This window comes from Cryptomeria japonica, chromosome 4 (assembly GCF_030272615.1).
Source record: "Cryptomeria japonica chromosome 4, Sugi_1.0, whole genome shotgun sequence".
In the NCBI taxonomy this organism is placed as follows: Eukaryota; Viridiplantae; Streptophyta; class Pinopsida; order Cupressales; family Cupressaceae; genus Cryptomeria; species Cryptomeria japonica.
In genome coordinates, this window is record NC_081408.1 from 656469268 (window position 1) to 656488450 (window position 19183).

Sequence of the window (19183 nt, forward strand, 5' to 3'; positions counted from 1 at the left end):
TAAGATATATATGCTAGTGTAATATTTAGAAGCTTAGAAACTATAATGACTACTAGTACCTTCTCTTAAAAGCTAAGAAAATGTCTTAGAAAAAATAAATTAGAAAATTCTTCACTTAAATGATATAACTATTTTATAGATGATTATTTAATAAAAAAATAATGATCAAGAAAAACAAAGCAAGAGCTTCTAAAAGTTGTTAATTCCAATTAACAAAAGAAATAACATTTTAAAAAATATTGAACGTTCCACAAATCTTTAAAAAAAAGAAACAATCAATATAATCGTAATGAATTATGATCATTTCATTTTTTAAAACATTCAAAAGCTGAACCAGATATCTTAAGTACATTTAATAAATAAAAAACATAATTAATTTTGGTAACTTCACCCTCGGGTTAACATTGGATTAATAAACTGGTTGTACAGGTAAACCACTTACATTTTACAGCGAGGCAGGCGATCAGAAGCCTGTTTGCTTTAACGCCACGTGTCATCCACAAGTAGTTGACCGGCCAACTCCGTCAATTTCACCATCATTAATAACTGCAACTCCCCCAGACAAATTGGGTGTCATGCCTCGCCAAAAGTGGTAAAACATGCAAAACTTGTGAACCAGGTAGTATTTGACCTTTTTTTTCCCCCTTGCAAATTAAACTGTACATAAATCAATCTGTTTCCCACTAAGGCTCTATTTACTCTAAAGTTTCTGTTCATTTATATATATATATAATTTAAAAGTGAACAGTTTAAATGAGTTATTTAAGGAGGTAAAACATTTTAAATGGGTGAGATTAAAGAAAAAATGATTATGCTTCTTTTATTCAGAATTAGAACAATTGAATGACAAGAACATTTAATTTTAGAGTGTGACACTTATAGTAACATTCAAATCGATTATTTAATATTATGATAATTTCTATATAAAATCTGTTTAAAGAAGAAAAGATTGAAAAATGTAGCAGAGATTATTGTCATAATAAGTAAGAAATAATCAACAATACTATTAATTAAGAAAGTTGAACTGATTAGGTCCAATATCCCTTAATCTAAGTGGGTTTGATCTTCGAGTAGTGAAAATAGTTTTCAGATGGAAGAAGTCCCTAGAGATTCTAATAGGTCATATGTATGAGCATCACCTCCATGCAATGAGTATTAATTAGACCACTCATACTTGTGAAAAACGAATTTGTGTGATCCACTACTAATAAAATACAAAATCGATAAATTTAACTCAAACTTCATAATTAGATTTTAATGGAACAATATAAATTGATATATACAAACAAATACCTATACAAAGAATTAGTACTAAGTAGAACATTCTTTTTTTTTGGCGAAAATGGCAAGCCACTAAATAATATTAATTTGATTGGGCCTCCTCTTAGTACTAAGTAGAACATTCATATTCATGAAAAAATGAATTTGTGAAACACATTCTAATACTTAATCTATATGAGCATCACTTCGATGCAATGAGTATCATGTTGACCATTTATACTCTTGGAAAATGAATTTGTGTGAACCACTACTAACAAAATATAAAATCAATAAATCCAACTCAAACTTCCCAATTAAACTTTAATGAAACAATACCTAGTAACCTATATAAGCATCGCCTAGATAGTAAACCATTCATACTTGATTCACAAATTCATTTTTAACATCTATATGAGCATATCACCTAGATGCAACGAGTATCAAGTGGATCATTCATCCTCGTGAAAAATGAATTTGTGGGTACCACTAATAATAGCATACAAAATCAATAAATCCAATTCAAACTTCACAATTTAATTTTAGTAACAATATAATTTGATACATGCAAACAAATACCTTATATTAAAGACATGAAATACCCAATCAATTATTTCATTAGAATAGTGTTTCATCAACGTTTAATGTCACACAATCACCCAATCCATTATTTCATTAGACTAGTGTTTTCTTTATCAACATTTTGGATCCCAGAAATGCAATTGAAAAACATCGATGAAGAAAATACCCAAGAATGCAATCAAAAAACCCTAATGAAAAAAATTAGTTTACATAGTCTAATCTATAAAATTCCTCCACTTATCATCAAAGGCTGATGAAAAATATAAAGCTACATAGTTTAATACAAATAATATCTTCTACTTGTCATAGAAACAAATAATATTTTTCCAAATGAAATATTTATTCTGATGATAAATCATAGAATGTGAAGGGAAACACTAATAAAAAAGACAAGTTTAACAGTTTACATATTCAAATCTAAAAAATAACCTTTTATTATCATAAAAAACAAATATTTTTTCAAAGAAATATTCATTTAGACCATAAAATATGAATCCAAATAAAAAAAATTAACTGAACTAAAAAACAAGATATATTTTAAACTATCGTAATAAAATAAATCGGAGAAAACAAAAAAAATCAAACTTGAACGCTGTTAAGATAATCCTCGACTAAGTCAAGGATTTCATATATTAAAAAATTAGTGCCAAAAACATGACTTGTATGGTGAAGAATCGTGAAACGCAAAAGGAATCAGGCGCAGCCCGTTCACAGTATCGATTGATTGTAAAGCACGTCAGAAGTTATAAATCCGATCACCCATATTTAATGCTCCCAACAATTAATGACCATCTTATTCATTTAATGCGGTCCCTCGAGTAGTTGCATGTCCACAATCTTCCACCGCCACATTTACCATGCATTAATTACTATCGCAGAGAGAAAGTGCAAGATCAATTCAACCTCCACCACACCTACCCAAATTGCAGTGAATATCCATGTGCATGTCTCTGCAACACTCTTACAGCTCTGCAATTCATAATCAATTCAATGTACAGATCAAACACAGCCCAAAAATTAATGAATTCTGAACAACCCAATAAATTTCTTTTATGAAAATCCAACACCCACATGACAATTCCAATCAAGAAAGGATACCCAGATGAGAACAGCAGAATGATCCCAGATGATTTTGATCAGTCAAATCAAAAGATAAATCTTCAAAAATCAGTTTTTGATAAGAGACTAAACTTTCAGTCTAAACACTCTTATTTTGGATCACACCCCATCATCACGATTTTATCGAGATTACAAACAGAAAGTAAGAGAATATAAAGAAATAAATTGAACAATTGATGAAGAAAATCTCAGTTGAATCAAAAAGAGCAATTATTAACCAGTTTTTTGACTTGCAAGTTGCGATCTTTACCTCTGTATATTGCGATTCAGATGTTCAGAGGATGTGTAATCTGATCAGACGGTGAATTAACATAATACTTGAAGATTACCAGAGCCATGGGCTTGGTTGAAGACAAAACCAGTGATCGCAGGTCCTTGTTAAGGCTGATTGCTGAATCTATCAGGTGATAGCAGGGCCTCTGGATCTCCTGATCTCAGTCTGCTTGGTGTGAACACAGAAAAACTTGATCTTTTAACAAACAAGGGACTGGTCATGGACTGTGCTCTGCCTGACTGTTGATGAACTCTCAAAATTGGAGGGCTCAAGCTGCCGCCTCTAATTCTACTTATGCTTCCTCCTCCATGCCTGAAATCCCTCCTATAACGCCTGTGACTGTAATCTCTTGCAGGGGACATGATCATTGAAGAAAAAATGGAAGCAGAGGCAGAAGCAGAAGCAGAGGCAGAGGCAGAGGCAGAGGCAGAGGCAGAGGCAGAGCCTCCTCTGGTTCTGTGAAAAAAAGGAGACCTTAAGGAGAAAAGCCCACTTCCCTTTGAATTAAATTTCTTGAATGCCCTCTTCCATGGTGAAGAAGCAGAAGCAGAGGTTTCTGTCATCAATAAGGACTCAAAAGAAGCCTCTGCATTCCCACTGTAATGCTCATTACCAGAGCACCCAAATGAATAAGATCTTGTCAAAACAGGCTTACTGAAAGCAAGATTTTCAGCACCCAAATCCTCAAGCTTACTAAAAGTACTAAAAGCAAGATTTTCAGCCCCCAAATCCTCAAGCTTACTAAAAGTACTGAAAGCAAGATTTTCAGCACCCAAATCCTCAAGCTTACTAAAAGCAAAATTTTCAGCACCCAAATCCTCAAAAGTTTCCTCAGGACGAGCTTCGTGATCTGTGGTGGATTGCACATCAGTGAATCCCCCCCGTGTCGCATTCCTCTGCCCATCACTATTCCTACTGATAGCATTGTTGTTTTGCTCCTCAGATCTGAAGCTGTCATGTACGACACCGGCAATGCCATACTCCAGATTGGGACGTACTCTGGCCGCCATGGCAGGAACAAAAGGGCAACTTCCAACATGACTACTGTTGTTATTCCAATTCACTACTATGTTTGCTCTGCAAAGCGGACAATTTGCATGGGACCGCAGCCAGACATCAATACAGTTAACATGAAAAGCATGGCTGCATTTGGGAAGAACTCTCAGAGCTTCTCTCTCTTTGAACTCCAACAAACAAACAGAGCATTCAAGACCACCATCCCAAAACTTGTCTTCATCTCCCCCCTTTCTGAAAATGAACAGGGGAATGGACTTTATCACAGCTTCATCCAGACCATAACTGCCATTGAAGATTTGCCAGGCCTCTGGGTCCTGAAACAGCATTCCTCCATCATCCAGCTCCGGGGATTCGAACCCACGACGCCTTGGACATGATTTGCAGTACTTGTAGACGAATTTGTAGTAGCTTACTATTAGCAGAGCACTGCCTAGAACTGCAATCATGGCTATAAGGGCTGGGCTTAAGGTGGCGACTCTGTTTTTTGGTCCTGGTTCGAATCCCACTACTGGAGGAGGAGCTGCTCCCCATCCGAACTCATATAACACAGGTGAGCCAGACGCATCCCAGTCATGGGATTTCTGTGGAGCTGAACTCATATCAAAATGCAGAGCATAATACAGTGCCCGAGTCATTTAATGGTGGAAAACCAGGAGGAGGAACTCCATACAGAGAGAAGAACAGAGCATGATTGCAGGACAGATGGGAAAACAGATGTTGTGATTGAATGAATGGGCTTGGAAATGTGAAACAGTGAATGGTAGAGGAGAAGTAGTTTGATGGAGCTGCATTGAATGATCGCCTGATACTTCCGGTTGAGGTGCTGTCACATTTATTAGTAACATACTTACCAAATATTTTATTGGTTCATGCTTCCCTCCCCTATTTTGGAGTGTCAATCAAACATTTATATAGGTATACGTATTTTACAATTCAGCTCAAGTAGTACAAGACGTTGAAGGAACCCCACTCTTTCCACCATTTTGATTATTCTTCATTAGATTTTCACTAATTTGTTGTTTCTCGATTCAATTAAGTAAGAACTTTTTCATATCAACCATTTAGATATATTCTATGATACATCTAGAGTACATATGTAAAAAGAAAATCTTTTTAAAAAGGGTATTGGCTCTTTTTATATATATAAAAGTTTGTTATTATTAGGATGTGATTTTGTTTTAATATATTTTATTTGTTTGTTGCATTAGTTTGTGAAGAAGATAAAGATGAGAGCTGAAGCTATTTTGGTTTCAAAACATATCTTTCGTACAACATGATAGCGACGTGTTAGTCAATCACAGTCGTTTATTGCAAAATCACCGGTGTAAAACGCACGACTAACACGCGTGTTAGTCAATCCGTACTGTCGTTTTGGAGGCAGAATAGACGCATCCAAAGATGAGAGGGTAGAGTTTGTGAAGAAGATAAAGATGACGAGGATTGGGACCCTCTCGTAGGTATTTTCGGTCCTGCTAATGTAGGGTAAATCAAGTGATTGAGACCCACTTCCTTTTTTGGTGTCTATGTAGGAATGTTGTCGATTGTATTTTGTAATTAATTAAAAATTAAAAATTAGTTGTATTTTGATTTTAAATTAATGAATAAATACGGTCAATAGTGCTATCTATCCCTCTTTACACAATTCACCTCATCTCTTCATTGGTCAACCTTAAACCACACATACTAAGCAACATATTAAGCCTAGAGAATGTTAGTCAACTCCTAGTGTTTAACACTTTTAAGTCTAGAAGTGTATTCTTGGTGTGACCACATACATTAAGAAACATTTAAAGTCTAGAAAATGTCACACAACTATCAATGTTTAACACTTTTAAGCCTAGAAGTGTAAGCTTGGTGTGCGTCGTTTAAGTCGTTCCCTCTTGACTATTAGAGTTGTTGCTTAGTAGCTTGGTGTGTTTCTTATGTTTTATGCTCTGGGTATTGGTCGTATTTGGACTGTAGGAGTGTGATTTAAATCCACTTTTTTCTGTGAATATGTGTAATACTAATGATATGAGATTTCCATAATCCATAGTTTCATCTTATGTATCTCTTAGTTCTCTTCTATCCTTGTGATGGATCATGATTTGAAACGTTGATACAAAAAAATCTCACATGGTCCAATCCAAAAGAATAGCACTAGCAATGTGTAATATTATTTTTTATAAATGATAACACAAATACTCTTTTGACAAAATTAGTAAAGTATTTAAGTTCTAATAAATGATTTATAAGGACATGCTTATATCATGAATGTAATTGTTAGACATTAAACAACCTTAATGTATTGTCCCCACTTGATAGACATTAAATGTATAAATAAATACACATATATCAACCTTAAATTTAATGTTGACCTACAATCATTTTTTCTTTTTGTCAATCAGAAAGATTGTTCAACAATTTTTTTCCCTTTTGTTAGTATATACTAATTTCATTTTATGAAATTTTGTATTAACTTAAAATATCTTTTATGATAATAGGCTATTGAAGATTCATCTACTAAGTGAAGTTAACCTTAGATGACAATGTGAAGATTCATCTAATAAAGTTTATTTTTCATGGAATTTAGGTTACAATCACACAAAACAAATTAGTTAAAATAAACAACAAACCCTAATGTTGGCAAGAGCATTGCAATTGCTTCTCGTTTCGCAAATGTGATCTAAACAATGATGTTGCATACAACTCATTCAACAATGCTATCTGATCCTACATAGATGATTCACCTCATCTCTTCACCGTTAGAGTTGTTGCTCAGTAGCTTAGGTTTGTTTCTTATGTTTTATGATCTAGATATTGGTCCTATTTGGACTCTAGGATTGTGATTTAAATTCACATTTTTTTGTGAATGTGTAATATTAATGATATGAGATTTCCACAATCCGCAATTTCATCTTATGTATCTCTTAATTCTCTTCTATCCTAGTGATGGATCACGGAGTATGATTTAGAACATTGATACAAACAAATCTCACACAATCCAATCCAAAAAGAATAGCATTAGCAATGTGTAATATTTTTTTTTATAGATGATAATGCAAACACTCAATTAGCAAAATTAGTAAAGTATTTAGGGTCTAATAAATGATCTATAAGGACATGTGTATATCTTGAATGTGATTGTTATGTCTTTAATATATCTTTTGGTTTTTATTATTGGAAATAGGAACTTCAAATTTAGAGGGTAATTATCACTAAGATCGTTTTCTTGATTTATCAATTAGAAATGACATTATAGATCATTTGGAATATTTATGTTTTTTTTTTAATGTTAATATCTGAGAGTTGTGTTTAATTGTGTTCGTAGATTAACATTACAATATTTTTTTGACAATATTTTGGAGTGTCAATCAAAACACTTATATATATGTATTTTACAATTCAACTGAGGAGTCGTTGAAGGAACCCCACTCTTTCCATGATTTTGATTATTCTTAATAGATCATCCTTTTAATTAATGATGTTAGATTTCCACAATCTATTGTGTTAACTTTGTTGTTTGTGGATTCAATTGTGTGTGAGCTTTTTGACATCAACGATTCGGGTCACACACTTTGTGATGCATCCATCATCTAGATGAGAGAATACATAAGGAGAAGGAAAATCTTCTTAAAAGTGGATAAGTTCTTTTTTTTATATAAAAATTTGCTATTAGTGTGTGACTATAATTTAGTATATTTTATTTTTTTGTTTCATTCATTTGTAAAGAAGAAGATCAAGATGAAAAGGATTGGGATGTTTTCATGGATACTTTGAACCCCATTGATGTATAGGGTAAATCAAGTGATCGAGGCTCGCCTTCTCTTGACGACATCTATGCAAGGAACATAATGCATCGTTGATTATATTTTTTAGTACTTAAAAATAAAAAATAAAAAAGTTGCATTTTGATTTTAAACTAATTAATAAATACGCTCAATGGTGTTATTTGATCCCTACATAGATAATATCCCCTCCTCTCCTCACTATTATTGTCGTTGCTTAGCAACTTGTTTCTTATGTTTTATGGTGTAAGTATTGGTCATGTTTGGGCTCTAGAGGTGTGATTTTTTATCCACCTTTTTTTTAATGTGTAATATTCTTTTTATTATAAATGATAATGCAAACACTTATTCATCAAAAAATTTGGTAAAGTATTTAGGTTCTTATAAACGATCTATAGGACATATATCATGAAGGTGATTGACAAGTCTTTAATATTTTTTGTGTTTTTTATTATTGGGAGTAGGAAATGGGGTATTTATCACTAAGATCATTTTCATGATTTATCTTTTAGAAATGACACTATAGATAGTATGGAGTGTTTTTCTTTCTAATGTTTTTTATTAAGGAAAATCAGGTTTTAAGGGACCCGAAACCCGCTTACATAACGAAAAGATAAGCAATTAGAGAAACTGGAGAAGACAGAATAAAGAGAGAAAGGCTGCAAAAGAACAACACAAAAGACAACAGCCAAAGTAAAGAACAACAAGAGGCCAGCGAGAGACTCGCACACCTAAAACAAAATTACATTTCAGGTGAAAATCTTTATAGTCTCTTCCGCATTCTTTCTAATGTTAATATGTGAGAATTATGTTTAATTGTGTTCATGGATTAACAGATGTCACAATATTTTTTTGTCATTTCCTTATGTGAGTGCTTTAGTTATATAGTTATTTGACTATATTTTAGTCTAATTTAAAACATACCACTCACATATTCATGCGTGAAGATTAGAATAAGTTTGATCTAGGCATATTATATTGTGAATGACTAATAAGATGGAAAATGTGAACTTTTCCATGCCTTGTAGCATTGTATCTTAAAAAGTGATGTTGATTTGATTACATCGTATTGTCCCTACTTGATGAACATTAAATGTATAGATATATACTTATATATATCAACCATTTTCAATGTTGACCTAGAATTTTATTTTTTTTTGGTAGATGGGAAAGATTGTTCAACAGCATTATTCTCTTTTATTAGAATTAGTAAATTTTATACTACAAAATTTTGTATTAACTTAAAGATACCTTATATGATAATAAGCTAAAGAAGATTCATCTATTAAATGAAGTTAGTCTTCAATGTTCATAAGAAGGATTTGATGTTCCTGCATATTTATTTATGTTCATTTCTTACAATTTTTCGAGTTGAACTGGAAGGACAATAATATATAAATGTATATAATGTATAGGGATATAAGTGTTTGTATGTATAGATTATATTAAAAAAAATTATTAGTTATTCTGATTAGATTCTATTAAACGATTAATAGGTACATCTACCATGAAGGTGATTGTTAAGTCTTTAATAATTTTGTGGGTTTTTTTTTCGAACTTTTAAGAACCTCAAATTTAGAGACAATTGCCATTAACATATTTTTTAATATATTATTAAAGAATATGACATTATATATTATTAACTTTAATATGTCAAAATTATGTTTAATTGTGTTTGTGGATTAACATCACAATTTTTTTTTTGTCATTGGTCTTATGTAAGTACTTTAGTTATAGAGTTATTCATGGATATTTTAGTTTCATTTCAAACCTACCACCCAAGTAAGTATGTATGGAGGTTGGAGTAAGTTTGATTTTTAAGCATACTCTACTTCTATGTGACTAATTGATTGGCAATTGTGGACTTTTTGTGTCTTGTAACATTGTACTTTGAAAAAAGTGATGTTGATTGAATTACCAGGCATTGTCCCCACTTGATGGACATTAAATGTACATATAAATGTTCATATATATATCGACTATTATAAGTGTTGACTTAGAATTGTTTTTTTCTTTTTGTAGATGAGAAAGATTGTTCAACAACATTGTTCGCTTTTATTAGTATATTACTAAAGTCTATATTACAAATTTTTTTATTAATTTAAAGACATGTTGTATGATAGTAGACTAAAAAAGATTCATCTATTAAATGAAGTTAGCCTTTAATTATCATAATAAGGATTTGATATTCTTGCATATTTATTATATGTTCATTTCTTACAATTTTTTCAAGTTAAATTGAAAGGACAATAATATGTATAAATCTATATATTTTATAGGGATATAAATATTTGTATGTAGAGATTCTATTAAACGATTGATAGGTACATATATCATGTTTGTGATTATTAAGTCTCCAATATTTTTGTGGTTTTTATTTTCGAAAGTAGGAACCTGAAATTAAGGGGCAACTCTCATTAAGAATATTTCCTTAATTTATCATTTAGGAATGGCATTATAGATCATTTGGAATTTTTATGTATTTTTGTATCTAACTCTAATATGTGAGAGTTATGTTTACTTGTGTTCGTGAATTAACATCACAATATTTTTGACATTGTCTTATGCGAGTACTTTGATTATACAGTTATTCATTTAGTCTAATTAAAGCCTACCACTCGCATATATATGCATAGAAGTTGGAGTAGGTTTGATTTAAGATATTCTACTTCTGTATTGATTGACAATTGTGGGCTTTTCTATGCCTTGTAATATATTGTACCTTGAAAAAAATTATGTTGATTCAATTACAACATATTGTCCATTGATAGACATTAAATATATAGATTAAATACACATATTCAATCATAAATTTAATAATGACCTACAATTATTTTTTGGTTTTGTAGGTAAAAAAAATCAACATTATTCTTTTTTTCAATATATATACTTAAATTTGTATTATAAAATTTTATATAAACTAAAAATATTTTTTATGATAACAGACTAATGAAGATTCATCTACTAAATGAAGGTAACCTTTAATGAATAAGAAACAACAAACCCCAGTGTTGACAAGAGCATTGCAATTGCTCGTACTTTAAAGATGTGATCTAAATCATTATGTTGCATTGAACTCGTTCTCTTCCTTTTATTACACAAAATAAAACTCCAAAAGATTGTGTAATGCAATTCAAACCCATGTTTTACTCAAATCTAGATAATGTAGTTATTTATTTCATTTCATTAACACTAAATTTGTGATACAACTTTAAAGATTTGATTATGAGTTGATCATAAGGTTTCACCATAGGTAGTTATTCATTTAATATCGTACCATTCTTCTTACTACTAAAGAAATAATGAGATTCTTTTAAAAAACTAAGATTAATTAATTGATTATAAAAAATAGTTAGCTATATATTTTATAGTATTTTTAAATTTTAATTTTATATATATATATATATATATATATAGTATTTTTTTAATTTAGTTTCAAATGTTTTATGGATTTATCTTTTTATAGAAGTTTTTTCCTACTACAAATCTCTTAATAGAGGTTTATAGTGGTACAAATATTTATAATCTTTGTAGCCTTGTCCACCAACTATTATATAGAAGGGCTTTGCAAAAAAATTAAATGTGCATTATTTAGTTGTGTGTGTGTGGACTATTTGGTAGTACCTTTGAATTCTTGTACGAATTTTATTTGTGAATATTATTTGTTCTATTGAATTGAATTATAGTCTTTTAATTTATTAATATGTTAGAAAGTAAAATTCAAGTTGAGTTTTATATCAAAAATTCTTGAGATAGATGTTACGCTCCTAACTCTATAGTGTGTATTGTGTTATGAGTATTCAACTTGTGGCTACCTTAACTCTTAAATAAGTTGCATAAACATTATTATATTCATACATATGTATTTAGATCATCCTAGGAGTTATACTTAAGTATCTAAGTTGCCCTAGGTGGTATCCAAGGCATAAGTATGGTATATATAGGAGGTATAGGTTAGTTGTTATCATCATGTTGAGGATTGTGTTCTTTGTGAAGATTATTGGAGGTATCCCCCTCGAACTGGATTAGGAGATTTCCCCCTCAAAACAACATATTGTTATCAATTATTTGTAGCATATTTGTTTTTTATTTAGTTAGTAGGGAAAGGGCTCTAATCCCAAAAGTTCACAACAACAACATCAAAACAAGACTAGACAAAACAAGAGGGGCACATAAGCTTAGATTAAACTCAAAACATGCATGAAGGCCTAATAACACTAATAAACAATAGAATTAATATAGGTGGCACATAGGCTCGTGGAGACAATATAACTGGAGAAATAATAAAATATACCACAAAAAAAAGAAAAAAGAAAAAAAGAGGTAGCACCAAGCGTGAAACAACCTCATTGATAAGGTTCCAATTATCCATAAGGGAGTTAAATGACTTCTCTCTGTCATCATCAGTTTTCTTGCCCTTCTTATTTACAGGCTTATGAGGCTCCTTATCTTTTTCCAACATCTTTCTCTGCTTCTTGATTTTAGAATAAACCATCCCCATAAAAACCTTATGCATTATCCCTTCAATCAATGAGATGATTTATTAAGCACCAACACCATTCTTTTCATTTTGTCATAATAGCTATTTACTTCTAATTTAGTCTCAAGATGTTTCAAGTTACTTGTAAATCTACCACCTAGACCCTAACAACATTAATAGAATCCTTATCTTCATTGTCCTTATCTTGACAAATATCATAAATTTCTTCATCTTTGTTGACAGACATAGTGTCAATGACATGCTCCTCTTCCCTTAATTGGCCTTCCTCATTCTCCTCATTATCTTTCCCATCCTCATCCTCCCTTTATCTTTGTCTTGTTTCTCTCCATCTTCCCCACCTTAGAACAACCACCTCCCAAACCAAGGTCTTCCTCAAAAGAGTCTTGTAATTTGTCGTCCTCCTCTAAAACCTCATCATCATTTTGAGGTAATCGATTAGATTTGTGTGAGAGCTTTGTTGCATCAATGTTTCGAACGACACTCTGTGATCCATCATCAAGAGAAATATAGTCTTTTTAATAGTGGATTAATTCTTTTTTTAATATAAAAGTTTGTTATTAGTGTGTGATTATGTTTTAATATATTTTATTTGTTTGTTGTGTTGGTTTACGAAGAAGAAGGTCAAGATAACAAGGATTGAGATATTTTCATGGAAACTTTGAACCCTATTGATGTATAGGATAAATCAAGTAATCGAGACCCGCCTTTTCTTGATGACATTTATGCAAGGATCAAAATGCATCATTGACTATATTTTTTATTTATTTGAAAATTAAAAAAATAGTTGTATTTTGATTTTAAATTAATTAATAAATGCGATCAAGAATGTTATTTGATTCTTGCATAGACAATTCCCGTCCTCTCCTTACTATTAGTGTTGTTGCTTAGCAACTTGTTTAGATTATGTTTTATGGCGTAGACATTGGTCATGCTTGGGCTCTAAAGGTGTGATTTTCTATCCACCTATTTTTTTGAATGTGTAATAATATTTTTATTATAAATAATAATGCAAACACTTTATCATCGATAAAATTGGTAAAGTATTTAGGTTCTAATAAACAATCAATATGGCATATATCATGAAGATGATTAATAAGTCTTTACTATTTTTTGTGTTTTTTATTATTGGTAGTAGGAAAGGGGTATTTATCACTAAGATCATTTTCTTGATTTATCATTTAGAAATGACACTATAGATCATTTGGACTGTTTTTTTTGTAATGTTAATGTGAGAGTTTTTTTTTTTTTTGGTAAGGTAAAAGGCAAGAACCCTGAACTTTATATTAATATTAAAATAACTACATATAGAGGAAATAATTTTCCGAAGAGAACGAGTAAGTTAAACACCACCCACTAGATGATCCGCCAGATATTGGCCAAGCACAACAAAACAATGAACAACCCATTTCCACTTTAAACAAAAGTAGGGCACATATACTTAACCGAATACAAAACCACAAAAAAGCCCCCCGAATACAAAGCCATATACAAAAGGCCCCCAAAAAATGAAGCTAAATATTTAGATAAAAACATTGAAGCAAAGCATGGGAGACGATACTTGGCCATGACAATTATGGGATATTTTCCCCCATTTCTTCATTGCCAGTATCTCCTTCTGCAGTCTCCTTTAAACAATGATAATGTCCTCCTTTCGCTGCTAAATCTTGATTCTAAGATGAACTAATAGCCATTTTCTTCGAGGGAGGCTCGAAGGAAAACTTATTTGGATGCTTCTAGAGATGAACTTCCTTAATCTCATGGGGTTTGTGATTCAACAAGCAGTGGAGAGCATAAAAGGATGAAGAGAATTTGCAGACCACCAAAGGGTCCAGAATCTCTAAGTAGAGATCCATTTTGTTCTAAAAAAACTTGTAGTTGTTAGCATCCAAACTAATTGTAATGGATGAAAATAGAATCGGGTAGTATTAGGACATAAGGCCACTTTTATGCATACATTGGAATACGAAAGAACCTAAAGGAGTGATTCTCTTTGACTAACTCTTGTGAAGGAGATTCAAGGAATACTTGTAGAGTTTCTATTCCTTTGCTTCTATGAAAGGGAATGTGCAAAATATGGGAGGATACGAAACTATGCTAAGAAGATGAATACAAGTGACTAAAACAATAAGGCAACAGATTGTTAACTTAACAAAACTAAGACAACAAGTATAGATGCAAGAATGGAATTTTTTTGTGCACCTATGACCAACATTTGAGCTTAAATTGGTAGGACCAAGGTGTTGGGTACCCTGGTCTCAAAGACTAGGTTGAGCTACAAACTGGGGAGATGAAATTTGAGACTGCCTGAGAGCTTCCTACCAAATCTAAGGTTGACCAAGGAGGACTAGGGCACTGGGTGCCCTGGTCCTAGAGGACTATGGTGTTGGGCACCCTGGTCCAAGCACTTTCTACTAAAATTTGGTTGGATACTCTATCTCTGGGTCTTGATGTTGTTCTAATCTTCTTGGCTCCATTGGATACTTGTAACTGCACACAAGAAGGAAATAAAGGGGATTGTGGATAGGGGTTTTCCTTAGGTCAAACCTCAAGTTTAGAATTAAACCTAATTGAAATAGAAATTGAGCTTGAAATAAATTGGAAAAACTTGCCTTTTGAGGGCAAGGTTGAATTGCTTGAACGTAGATGATTATACCTTTAATAGGTGATTCTATTCTCTTAGGATAAGTCCTCCATGTGTGGATGAAATAACATGATAAATCACATTAAATCCATCATTAAATCACAATTGAAACATAATATGAGGATGCCTTGATGTATTTTGCTACTCCTTGAATTAGATATGCTCTTGGATTGATGACAATGTTAGTGTACACTAGTTCTTAACCATATTCTAACAATTAATTAAATAAATAAAACATATTTGTTTAACTGACCCCACTCTCACATTTAAATAAATTAACATTTATTTAAATCCCCTCTCACATTTAAATAAATAGTTATTTATTTAAAAATTCCTAAAATCACTCGCCCACTTGCATCTTCTAGAAAATGCAAGTTAACCCTCCTAATCATTTTTAAACCCCCTATCATTTGTTTAATCACCCTTTAATGGTTTTTGCATTCCTAAACCAAAGGTTAACCCAAAACCCATCAACTCAAGCCTTTAATGGCTTCCTTCAAAGTCTTCAAGCATTTAATGGATTCCTTCAAAGTCCTCTTAAGCCTTTAATGGGTTCCTTCAAAGTCCTCTTAAGCCTTTAATGGGTTCCTTCAAAGTTCTCTTAAGCCTTTAATGGCTTCCTTCAAGTCTTCAAGAATTTAATTTTTTTTCCCCCTCTCCTCTCAAGCCTTCCTTTGTTGATACTTGTCAAACATGTGATTAGCTTAAAAGAGAGCACGTGGATTGAGGATCAACACTTCCTCCATCAATCCTAACCCTTTCTCAACCAATTATATCTCAGCCCTTCATTGCCCATTTTCCCTATAAATAAAGCTCTTTTTTCATTATTAGGGGTCACAAGAATTATCCATAGGCATTGTTACTTTTCTTAGAATTTGAATGTTTTGTAGGAAGGATTTGTATTATGTTTTATCTCTTTCACTAGTTGTAATTTCTATTTGACATCTAATACTTCATTTGCATCCTCATTCAACACTTCACATAATCAACCATCTTCCATCATCCATTTGACATCCTTTTGTGCTAGTGCTCAAGCTGAGGGCATACTTCATGTAGTAATAGGATCTTGGAGAGGAGGAGGACAAGGAAGAGCCAAAGCATGGGAGCATCATGAGGGAAGTAATATTCATGTTTATTCATTGTTCCTAACTTTCTTCTTCTTTACTAATCTTTCTTGATATGTTTTGAAAGGGTTTGAGTTCATTATGTTTATGGTTGAGCATGTTATTTAGATGAACTTATATTAATTTTCCACTAAATCTCCATTTTCATGATATCATTTGGTGAACCCGACGTGAATGTTTCATCTAATAGCTTATCTATTTGTCACTAATGCCCAAACCTATGGTTTGGCTCCATTTGCTAATCATTGGGTCAGTTTATCCAATCCATTTTTAGAGTCAATATTTTTGAGACTAGCATACAACCTTGGTTGGTCGAACTCTGGTGGCTGATTGTCTATCTTGATGACATGCCTCTATTATTGGTGACATCTTATGAAGTAATATATATTCATGATGGACATGCTTTATTAACTGGTTGCAACCTATCTACTATGTGACTAATGCTTTTCTTTAAGCGATCATGGTTTATTCTCTTTCGACCTGCATTTTTTGTTGTTCATAATTTCCTTATATGGGTTGATAGCTCTCTGGAGAACTCACATATTTGGGGAAGACTTTAGGTTTCCTAATTCATAAGTTGTCTTGTGTATGATGAGTATGCATTAATATTTGGGGATTAATCCTACATTCTTTGTGGGGTAGACTCATTTATGCTCTTTATATTCGTTGGTGCCTACTCTTATGATCCTCTATTTACTCGAAGCATGCTCGTGTTGGTTGCTTGTGTGAACTTATTGTAGTGCTGATGATTTGTGATGAGTTCCTTGTGACAGCTCATGGTTGTGTGTAGGGAGGCAATTGGCAAAGGTTGTGGGATTCATATTTATACTTGTGAAATTGCATCTTCTTTAAAGTTTCTAAAGCCTCTTCAAACAATCTACTTTACGCATATCCTGCAAATCATGCATTCCGTGAGATGACATATTTTTGTGGCATTCTATCAAGAATTTCATGATATAATCATAGTGTTTTATTGAAAGAGCTCTAAAACACCTTTTCCTTGTGTTCCACGTAATGACATCTCTTTGAGCCATTCTATCAACAAGAGCAACACATTGCTTTGTGCTTCCATGTTTCACCTACATGTCTAATAGTCCATTTGCAACTATAATATTTGACAAGAATGTGTTGTATTTTCTATTGGTGTTGATACTCATAACCTGCTCCAAATCTCCCATCTTATTGTTGGCAATTTGGAGGAATTGATTATGTGTTGCATTGATGTTTGTCATTGATGTCAATACTAGCTTATTTGGTTGTGTATCGAATTCCGGTAGAGTGGTTGAACTTTGATGATGATCAGGAGATTTGTCTCTGGTATATTCTGATTGGTGAAATTGGTTTGGTTCGATCATTCATGTGGTTCATATGCGTGTCACATTAAGCTGGTTCGAGATATGGTGATTTGGAAGCTATCATATGTTCTAGTAAGCCTTTTGGTTATCGATAAGGGTTCTACCGACAGAGCTTTGTTGAAGATCTTTTGATGAATTCGATAAGTGGTGTTGGTGCGGCTTCTAGAAGGTTTTCAGGATGTTGATGGTTATCGTGTTCATGTTCCAGCTGATTGGTGGTATTTCATTTAGCTTATGGAGACCTATTTTAGGTTTGGTCTTATTCTACTAGGTTATGGATCGGTTTATGTAACGTGTTGGCAGATGCTCCCGATGCGTTACCAGTTAGATTTATTATTTGGTTAATGTTATTTCAGTCTTAGGCCGACTTGGTTTATCATTGGTTTGCAGGTTTATGTAATGGATTTATTGTATTATATTTTAGGTGGCCGACCTAATTGTTTAGGTCCCGAGTTGGTATAAATATGATGTAAGATCTCTTTGTAGATCGTGGTCAAGGTTATGGGATTATCTATGTGCAAATAAAGTTGTAATCATATGCAGAAGGTTTGGTCGATCATAGGTGATCGAGTTGGGTTTGTGTAAGAGGTTTTAGACCTTTGACATTGAGTTTAACTAGAACTATACTCAGGCATAGGAGATGTTATTCTTGCAGTTCATTCTTATTTCCGGATTGTAGTCTAGATTTCTTTTGTAGTCAGTGAGGCTCCTTTGTGATGAGCAGTGTGCTCTAGGTTGTTGGCCTTCCTGCATGTGCAGGCCCCTTATTGTAATAACATACTTACTACAGAAGTATTATCTGACTGTGGGTAGGATTCCCATTGTGGTTTTTCCCTTTATCGGGTTTTCCACTTACAAATCTTGGTCTTATGTGTTGTGGATGCGTGGTATTTGGTTTATGGTTTATGTTTGTGCTTAATTGATATATCTGCTATTCTATTATTTAGTTTATGCATTCCAGTAAAAAAAATTGTGTGCTTAAAGTTTCATAATTTGTTAACAACTAATTCATTCCCCCCCCTTCTCAGTTGTTCACTGGTTGTCCTAGCACTTTTCATAGGCAAGGCAAACACTAGCAAAGATTATTGAAGTTGGCTTTACACCTACCAATTGTATTTGTTTGAAATCTCTTACAACATTTTCAACGCATCCATTTTTGGTGCATATCGTGCAGTCCTTACATTTCATGAGATGACCTCCCAGTAAGGCATTTTTTCAAACAATAATGCAATACCTGCTCGTAAGGCATGACGTCAATGCTTAGGGTTTGTAAATCTCTCTAATACATCGAGAAATCCATCTACCGCCATTTTAAGAAGTGGAAGCCTAGTGAAAAGGAAGTCTAGAAAAGAAGAAGTTTTATGTACAAAAACCGTAAGCTCTTGTTGAAACATCAAACATTTATACATTGTTACCATGACTTTCAAAATGGTTTTACAGCTGAATTTGAGCTAGAACCTTTCAAATCACATGCCTTTTTCCAAAGAAGAGCCCTATTGTAATGACATAATAGAAGACAATACATTCCACCATCCTACATTCCACA

General features: G+C 32.6%; 1 protein-coding gene across 1 annotated transcript; it reads right to left on the reverse strand.

Moving 5' to 3' along the window:
- Positions 1-2434: 2434 nt before the first annotated feature.
- LOC131053586 (RING-H2 finger protein ATL65) lies at positions 2435-5127 on the reverse strand. The gene is made up of 2 exons (XM_057988216.2): positions 3209-5127; positions 2435-2808 (listed from the first exon to the last, which is right to left on the reverse strand). The coding sequence occupies exon 1, from the start codon at positions 4882-4884 to the stop codon at positions 3337-3339; it is 1548 nt and encodes a 515-aa protein (XP_057844199.1). The 5' UTR covers positions 4885-5127; the 3' UTR covers positions 2435-2808; positions 3209-3336.
- Positions 5128-19183: the final 14056 nt, after the last annotated feature.